Genomic DNA, 9,363 nt, shown 5'->3' with positions numbered 1-9,363 from the left:
ATGAAGGGAGGGGAAGGGGGAAGGGAAGGGGGAAGGGAAGGGAGAAGGGAAGAGGGAAGGGAGAAGGGAAGAGGGAAGGGAAGGGAAGGGAGAAGGGAAGAGGGAAGGGAAGGGAAGGGAAGGGGGAAGGAGGAAGGGGGAAGGGGGAGGGGGGAAGGGGGAAGGGGGAAGGGAAGGGAGGAGGGAAGGGAAGGGGGAAGGGAAGGGAAGGGGGAAGGGAAGGGGGAAGGGAAGGGGGGAGAGCAGCACACCCTTCATCATCCCCATGGCTGACTAGTGGAAGCCACAACACATGGGATTAATGGAAGAAAAACCACTCCAGGCTCCTTTTGAACCAAAGGAAATTTCTCCTTGTCTCGATGTCTCCTGGACAGGGGTGCCCTCTGTGCTGTTACCAGCAGGGAAACACAGGACTGACATCTGGGTCTAAAGAGAAGATCTCATCTCTGGAAGTACCTTTGGCACAGGGGACTTTTCACCATGAAGCTTTCGTGCCTCTGATGGACACCAATTTATACCTTCGTGCTTCTACTTGCTCTGAGGTGTAAGCGGGGAGAAGAATGACAAAAATGTAGGAGCTGCTTCCCCCTCCTCCCCACAGCAAAAATGAAATTCAGGCTCAGCAACGAGGGCTCCTCTCTCCACCTTACAGGAGACAGAACAAATACCTCAGAAGCTTGAAATATTTCAGGAGGGTTACCAAAAGGGAATGTCCAAGAAGCAAGATTTACTGCAGAGCCTATGGTGGGCATGATGAAATGGGCACTTGAATTGGGTCTGCAAATGCAACAACATGGAAACAACAGCTGGAAAACAGACCCAACACTGCTGGAAAAGCTGGAGCTGTTGAATGCGTGAGGGGTGGGACTGAGGAAGGACACAAATGGGTCTTCTTCAAACCCTCTTTTGTCTCTCCCTTGAATGAGGGATGCAAAGAGAAAAATGGGTAGTTTGTATAATCACACCACGCAACAACTTCTCTCGCCCCCACTGCTCTACTGTTAAAAATATATATATATCATAATTCAGTTTGACAGCTGCCAAATTAGCAGCATATTATGCAGCATATTCAATTAGACAAGCTCCTGAGGGAGCAGGCAGAGCTAGAGGGGCAGCTGGCTGCTGCCAGGATGTAACACAGTGCTTCAGAAAGGTATTTTTAGATGTGGATGTGTGTGCATTTGTCAGAGGATTAAGGATCCCTTCGGTCAATCCAAGCCAACTCTTCATCATCTGTTTCCAGAAAATGTTTCAAAAATAAAATAAAACAAAATAAAAAAGGTGTAGCTTCTGGATTCTCAGTAGTCTTCACATCGAGCCTCTACCAGCCTGTAATAGGGAGGTTAGTGGGGGGGAAGCAGGGCGATGGTGCAAAAATACCAAAACAAATTATTTTGTCCATTTTTTTCCCAGATCCAACTGGCTTATTTGGGAAGTGGCTACTGGAGAACAAAGCTGGCACTTATCTCCTGCTCTCATCTACCACCCAGCCTGTAGCTGCTCACCCTGGGTGTCTATGTACTCCTGGTTCATGGGGCATCTGAGCCTCTAGCACTCGACGTGCTTAGCAATTTGCAGGAAGAGACACTTGCAGACTTCTGCAAGTCTTTCTTGAGTTGTAAGACAAACTTCTAGCCAACAAACTTCATATCCCCTCATTTGGGAAGAGATCTGAATTACTACACTCTACTCATACGTCTGTCCAACACGCCCATCATCCCTTAATTCAGCAACCCCTTGTCCTACAGCATCCACACGGTCCTACACCACCCACGGTTACTCCCACCATGTTGGGCTTGGGGGAGGAACGGGGATATCAGAACTGTAGAATCACTAAGGTTGGAAAATACCACTAAGAACATCTTGTCCAACAATCCACCTACCACCAATATTGCACACTAAGCCATGTCCCTCAGTGCCACAGTTCCATATTTCTTGAACACCTTTAGGGTCAGAGATTCCACCGCCACCCTGGGCAGCCTCTTCCAGTGCCCAATTACTTATTCCAGCTCTTATTCCAACGTCCAATCTGAAGAACTGCCTTCAACATTCTGAAACATCTTTGTATGAGCACAGTCTTCTCTGTTTCATCTCAATGACCCAACACTCCGTCCTTCGAGCAAAGAGTGGTAAAGCCTTTTCCATTCCCGTGGCAGAAAGCACCAGTGTGGATTTTATTGGATGCTGAATGTTTAATTTAGGGAAAAAAAAAGGGGAAATTAAATAGCTTGTTATGCTCCCTTCTGTAAAATTCAAGACTTGGAGACTTGTTTGACTATGACTAACTTAAGGTGTTGCTCTGCTGTAATCCAAACACACTTCCTGCCAATGAAAACAGAGTTCCCCCAAACAGCCCCGCTTTTATCTGCCAGCCTATAAATATAAAGGCACTGAGTTGCAAGTTCTGTACTTTCAGCCAAAAATAAACCTTCTCAGCTAAGAATGCCGAACTGCAAAGCTTCACAATCTGCTGAATAAAATATCAACATTGCATGCTGGCAATCCAATGGCACTGCTGCCTTCCGATTGGGCCAGGTGTTCCACGCTTCAGGGCACACTGGGCAAAGGGCAAGTCCCAAAAACCCATGTGGTTTTTTGCTGGGAACCTCGTAAACTGGGTGAGCAACTTGATCTGTTGGTCTGCTGGGAAATGGGAGGAAAGCAAGAAAGAGTGCATGGTAGTTAAAGGTTAGGGAAGGAAGGCAAGAAACGGTTTCAAAGTAAAATTGGGGAAATGTAGTATGGATAGGAGGGGAAAAAAAATTGCAGTTGGGGTAGTGAAGCATTGGAATATGTTGCCCAGAGAGGTGGTGGATGCCCTGTGCCTGGAGACATTCAGGGTCAGGTTGAACGGGGCTCTGTGCACCTGATTGAGCTGTAGGTGTCCCTGTTCAGTGCAGTGGAGTTGGACTAAATGACTTTTAAGGGTCCCTTCCTATTCAAACAATCCATGGAATTGAATATTTGGCTGAATTGGCTTCAGAACATTTCTAACCTAAGCTTCTCTCTGGTATTTTTTAGAATGCCATGGTCTATTTGCCCACTGGGGATGAGTAACCCCATGGAATGTCCCACATTTGCAAGTATTTAAGAGCTCAGGGTCCAGGAATTGCTTGCAAATTGGAAGATTCTCTTCAGCTGTAATTATCTGATACAAATCCAAGTAAGCCAACCAAAACCCCAAAGGAGACACTGATGTAGCTGGGGTATCACCAACCACTGCCCTTGTTTTCCAGACATAAAGAAATGAGTGTTCAGGAAAACAAACAAATAAAAAACCAACTGATCCATCTGCAATGCCTTCCTCATTTAAGCAGTTCTGTTACCAGGCTCAGCTAGGAGGTGTGATCACCCCTGGCTCTGCAGTGTGTGAAACACGAGGCACCTTGTACATATTCATTAATCATGACATTAGCAATACTACTATCACCTGTACAGCAGCACAAACTGAGACACTGATCAGCATCCATGTCAATCTGGCGTGCAGCCGGCCATAACAGCTAAGATAACATCTGCAGTGGTATTTATAGAGACAACACGGCCATGTAGAGATTTGCTGAAGATATCGTGACACTGTAGTGACAGTCAGGCACTCACCTGGCTCTGCCATGCTCAAAGCCATCAAGGCTCAGATGCAGCCTCAGCTACTTGAACTCCTGAACCCAGAAAGCAGCTCTGCTTTCTGTTCTGCCCAAAAGTGTTGACAACGGGTGCTTCTGAAGGGCTGTGCTTCAGCCTGAGGGTACACAGCCAGATGCAGTGTGGAAAGGAAGCTATTTAATAAAAGGCTGAGCTGTTTTACAAGCTTTGCTGGAATTTAAGGTGTCTGCATCTACTCATTACTTTGTTCATTCATTCTATTTAAACAACAGGACCCCTCGGCCACATTCTGAATAGGCACAGTGAGGTACAGCAAAACTGTTCCATGGACATGATTCTGCACTGTGGCAGTGAGTTACATCTTTGCAAGCAAAGACCTCTGAGGGCCATAAATCAGAAATGGATTTAGAAATAATCTTTGATAGACTCTGCTTTGTCAAAGAGATATTCTATCAAGTTGAGTGTAGCTGCTAAAAAGCTTCAGTGTGGTTGAGCCCAAGACCTGGTAGCAGTGGCCATCAAGGGTTGGTGCCTTTTCTGCAAGATGAGATTGGAGGCAGGATGGGTATGGAGTTGGTGAGCTGAGGCACATGGGAAGAACCGGTCCTGGGTTTGCTGTATTTTCTCTGAAGATTGTCACTATGAAGTTCAGTCTCTGTGGAAATTGTAAATAAGTAAGTGAAGAAACTTAGGAAGTGTTGATTTCAATGAAGAGTCAATTTAACACAAAAGTCCACCTCCAGCTGAAAATCCCGTGTTTGCAGGGGAGAAAGGTGCTCTAGCAGCAACTCTAGCTCATGTAAACAGAAGAAAGATCTTTGTCTTTATGCCTAAGCAGACATTATTTGGAATTACTCCTTAAGTTTGCTGTTGCATCAAGCATGCTGCCTCTGCACCATGATGATGCTATCACATCAGAACACTGTTTTTTGTGTCATAAGCATAGGGGCAGAAAGAAGCTGCCCTATTACCCAAATAAAGCTAATTCAGAATCACAGAATTGAGTTGAAAGGGATCTTTAAAGGCCATCTAGTCCAACTGCAATGAAAAGGGACACATACAGTTAGATTAAGGTGCTCAGAACCTGCTCCTGCCTGACCTTGGATGTCTACAGGGATAGGGCATCCACCACTGCTCTGGGCAACAAATTTAGTGTCTCAGCACCCCTACAGTAAAAATACTGCTTATGTCCAACCTAGATCTCCCCTCATTAAGCTTTGAAACTATTTCCCCTTGTCCTGTCACAACAGGCCCTACTAAGTCTGTCCTCTTCCCTCTCATAGCCCCACTTTAGATACTGAAAGGCCACTTCCCTTGTCCAGGCTGAACAGCCCTAGTGCTCTCAGCCTGTGCTCACAGAGGAGGTTTGCCATCCCTTGGATGACTTTTGTGGCCCTCCTCTGGACATGTTCCAACAGGTCTGTGTCTCCATTGTACTGAGAACTCCACATATCAGTAATATCTGAAGAGCAGTTGCACTGCATTACCTTTAAAGGTCCCTTCCTATTCAAACAAATTCTATGATTCTATGTTCATTATAGTAAACATAAGCAACACTGCTACTTTGGAATAAGCTTCCAACCTTTCAATGTGTCCACTCCATCTGCAGCTCCCTTTGCACCTTGATGCTGAGCTTTGGCAGCTTCAGAAGGATGAGCAGGGGGAAGAGGGCTCCGAATGGGCAGACCTTCAGCACCAGTTGAGTTTAGTCTGCTAGCAGCACCTTTGCAGCTGAGAGTGGAAAATGATTGATGTTGTAAAATAGCGATTAAAATTAAAAAAGCATATATACCAAGTCTGGTAGTATTACTGATACTGCAATCACACAACCAGAAGTCAGAAATAAATGCCAGTGCTTATCAGTTACATAAAGATTTTTCACATATTACAGTTCTCTCAAAACTTCCAGTGCTAGCAAATACAACTACTATCTCTCCCAGTTTTCATTTAATGATTTAACACAAAGAGGTGTTACAATGAGGTTCATGCCACACAGTGAATCAAATTCAGAGAATCATCGAGAAGTTTAGAGTGGGAAGGACCCCTGGATCTATCTAAGTCCAACTCCTCTGCTCAAGCATGGCCGCCACTCTTTCTTTTCTGAAAGAGTGGTCAGGCACTGGAATGGCCTGCCTAGGGAGGTGGTTGAGGCACCATCCCTAGCGCTGTTCAAGAAGCGTTTAGATGAGGTGCTAAAGGACTTAATTTAGTAGTTGGGTAGAGATAGTGATAGGAGGATGGTTGGACTAGATGATCTTATAGGTCCTTTCCAACCTTATGAACTTATGAACTTATAAGAGCAGGCTGTCAGGACCATGGCTGGAAGGTTTCTGAATAGAGATCAGAACTCACAGCTCCTTATTTGGAGTCTGATTGTGATAGGGTAGGGGTTATGGTTTTAAACTAAAAGAGGGGAGATTTAGGTTAGATGGTAGAAGGAAATTCTTTACTCAGAGGGTGGTGAGGAACTGGAACAGGTTGCCTAGGGAACCTGTAGATGCCCCATCAGTGGAGGTGCTCTAGGCCAGGTAGAATAGGGCCCTGGGCAGCTTGATCTGGTGGGGAGCAGCCAGGATTCTGTCCAACCCAACCATTCTATGAGTCTATGATTTCCAAGTTTGCTGATAATGGCTTCTTTTGGTGAGTAAAATAAAACAGGAATTGCCTCGACAAGAAGTGGTTGTGTAGTAGTCCAGTGACAACCTGGACCTTTTACCAACGAGCTGTAACCAAGGCACTTCCGACCTAGTAGGTGTCTTACTGAAAAAGTAACCCAAAACAAGGTCTGAGTGGTCTGAGACTTTTTGTATTAAGGCAAAAACGAGTAAATGTGACAAAGATAATAACCAGATTGTAGCTTATTCTGATAGAGGCTTTCCATCTTCGTTTATATATTATCAGTTTACTTGAAGAAAAGTAAAAGGCTCTGATTGATATGGGGAGATCAATAACTACCTCTTTAATGTAAAACCCTAACACATTTCTGGAGCAATGCCTTAGACATTTGATAATGCCTGTCTTTGTATAGAAAGCACTGTTTTGCTCTACATGGGTCAGACTGATCCATAGGTGTTTATGAAACTGAGAGGAAGTTCTAAGATTACTCACCCTGACCTTACCGATAGCGCAGGCCAAAAGAATTTCATCCTCTAATTCTTGCAAGATGCATTACACCTTGTGAGAATACTGTGATCACAGCATTCCAAGGCATAGAGAGAGAATTTCTGGGTTTTAATAAGACCATAAGTAAGAAGAGGGGATCATGAATAATTAGATTAAAAAGTGTGTTTCTCCCTTACGAAACAGGTAATTATCTTCTAACTAGAGGTAGTGTAGAAGTCTATGCAATTTTTGCTACTGCCTTCCCTACCTGGTGTAGGGAACCTGCTTTTGCATGAGGGTTGGACTCAATGATCTCTTGAGGTCCCTTCCCACCTCTATGATTCTATGATTCAATGCAAAGGAATATTAGAATCCACAATGAACTGAGTGCTTGTCTCTTTGAGGTCCAGCTGCATCGAAGGATGCTCACCAAACACCAAATGCTATAGCCCTGTGCTTAACCCTAGCTTTAATCCCATTTTAGCTATCCATAATATGCACCAGACCTAAGTGTGGTAAGGATAAGAAATTACGAGCAGTGAATCCAGCATCAGGATAAAAAAACAGCTTGGACAATTCAACAACGTCAAAATCCAGCACACCAGGTGTTGAAGAAACATCTTCACCACCCATCTCCCCAGCTGTCCCTTAGTAAAAGAGCATAAGACAAGATAGACTGAGGGAAGTAATTTACCTACCACTGGGCAGGACATGACTCTTGAGCCTAGCAGTAAGGCAGGCACCCAAGTTCCCCTCAAAATAATTTGGACAGCCTAATGGCAAGAACCAATGCAGCACTACAGCAGAAATCACTGTCATGTAGCTTGTAAGCAAGTAATTCACAAACTGAAAATCAAATTAACAACCGTGTTGGTTGTAATTATGATTTCTCTGCGAGGAAATAGTGTTTTTGATGTAGCACCTTCTTCAACATAGAAAAGTGGTGTAAATTATAATGACAGTTGCAGTCTTGCAAGTGTAACCCATGTGTACTTGTGACAGCAGACAAGCACATTTGTCTGAGGACACTCAATAATTTTGACTGAGGAGTTATAGTAAGATAGTTGTGACAGCAGCTGTAACAAAACAAATACAGGGGAAGACTAGTTGCTTCACTAAGTGCCTCACTATTAGCTATTACTCACTATTACTACGATTTTAGTCTTAGCCAAGCAGTGAGTTTTAATAAACTCATGACATGAGGCTTTATTGCAATGCTCATTTCCATGTTTAGTTGCACAGAGTTTAGAAAAAGGCTTCTCTAGTACAAACATCATGGGAAACAATTAAGGTTTCTTGGGACTGGTACTCTGAATGAGAAATCTATCAAAAAGTAAGTGGAGAAATTAGAGCTTCAAATCTGCTAATTAATCATGTCTAGACCTTCCTCAGGACAGAAAACTACCACATGTGGAGTGAGCATGTGCTCTAACTTTAAACTTTTACCTCTACTTATATTTTCCCATCATTTAATTGGAAACAAAATGAATGATAATAATAAAAAAGACTGGAATGCCTCATGGATTAGTGAGATAAATGGAATCTGGGTGTACTAAACACAAATTATGTCAGTAATGAGTAGAGGACTAAAGCCCTGGACTGCTACACATTCTGTTTAGATTAAGCTTGCACTGGACTGTCAAACCCTAACATACATCATTGCACATGGTGGCATAATATATCCATTGACAGATATTCATCATTTGATTGTGTTTTGAGATAGCTCCTTGCTAAATGCAAAGCTCAGTGATAGATGAGGTTCTGCCTCCACTCTCATACGTACAGATAACAAAGGTACAGTAACAGGTTAAGAAGTTTCCACTCACCAGCTCACTAGTTCCTAACTCCACTCTGTATTTCATTCCTCCTCCCTTCTCCTTACCTTGCTGTGCTGTAACCAGATCATTTTAATAGCTGGCTTATACAATAGCCTTACAAACACCTCTACTGGTACAGGTGAGTATCCCTCTGGGATGATAAGTAATGGCCTTCAGTTGTGCCAGGGGAGGTTCAGTTGGATATTAGGAAAAATTTATTCCCAGAAAGAGTGGTGAGGCATTGGAACAGGCTGCCCAGGGAGGTGGGGGACTCAACATCCCTGGAGATGTCCAAAGAACGTGGAGATGTGGCACTGGTTAGTGAGCATGGTGGGGATGGGTCAATGGTTGGACTAGGTAATCTTAAAGATCCATCCCAGCCTCAGTGACTCTTTGGTCCTATTTGCAGCCCCAGCACCCTAGGGCTTCTATTCATAGAGAATCATCAGGGACATCACAAAATCCTATTAAGAAAGATCTCAGCACTGGGAAATAATGCAAAAAAAAAACAAACCTGGGACCTGGACACAGTTGCCCAGCAAGATGTCAGACTAATTTGCAGACCCTGATCCTGGCAAACAATATTTGCTTTACTGCCTGTGCCTGGAGGTCAAAACATTCATGGTCTTACCCCTTGTTGGCTTTTTTAATTTTGTTCTTTCTTCCATTCCAAATGTGAAAAGCATCAAATTGGGAAAAAGCGAAAGAAAAGATTAAAGCACCTCAATATTCAGACAAGTAGAATCACGACAGGTTTTTCTGCAGTACTTCAGAAAGGGGGGGGAACCTTTTTTTTGTCAGTATTTCAAATGCATCTACACAACAGCATTTCCATCAACCAGGA

General features: G+C 43.8%; 1 protein-coding gene across 2 annotated transcripts in view; it reads right to left on the bottom strand.

Moving 5' to 3' along the window:
* Positions 1 to 4,037: 4,037 nt before the first annotated feature.
* LRGUK (leucine rich repeats and guanylate kinase domain containing) overlaps positions 4,038 to 9,363 on the bottom strand; it is a 50,106-nt gene continuing 44,780 nt past the window's right edge. The window contains exons 19-21 of one of the 2 annotated variants that reach the window (XM_065743827.1): positions 9,151 to 9,180; positions 5,183 to 5,331; positions 4,038 to 4,255 (exon numbers count right to left, since the gene is read on the bottom strand). In XM_065743827.1, coding sequence (XP_065599899.1) covers positions 4,119 to 4,255; positions 5,183 to 5,331; positions 9,151 to 9,180 — 316 coding nt within the window. In that variant the 3' untranslated portion in view covers positions 4,038 to 4,118. The remainder of the gene's footprint in view (positions 4,256 to 5,182; positions 5,332 to 9,150; positions 9,181 to 9,363) is intronic. The other variant, XM_065743829.1, reaches the window with a different exon arrangement.

This window comes from Cyrtonyx montezumae, unplaced genomic scaffold (assembly GCF_038088225.1).
Source record: "Cyrtonyx montezumae isolate F1298 unplaced genomic scaffold, pur_monq_1.0 scaffold_3, whole genome shotgun sequence".
Taxonomy (NCBI): domain Eukaryota; kingdom Metazoa; phylum Chordata; class Aves; order Galliformes; family Odontophoridae; genus Cyrtonyx; species Cyrtonyx montezumae.
The sequence above is the reverse complement of the archived record's forward strand: the minus strand, read 5'-3'. Positions and strand labels throughout refer to the sequence as shown.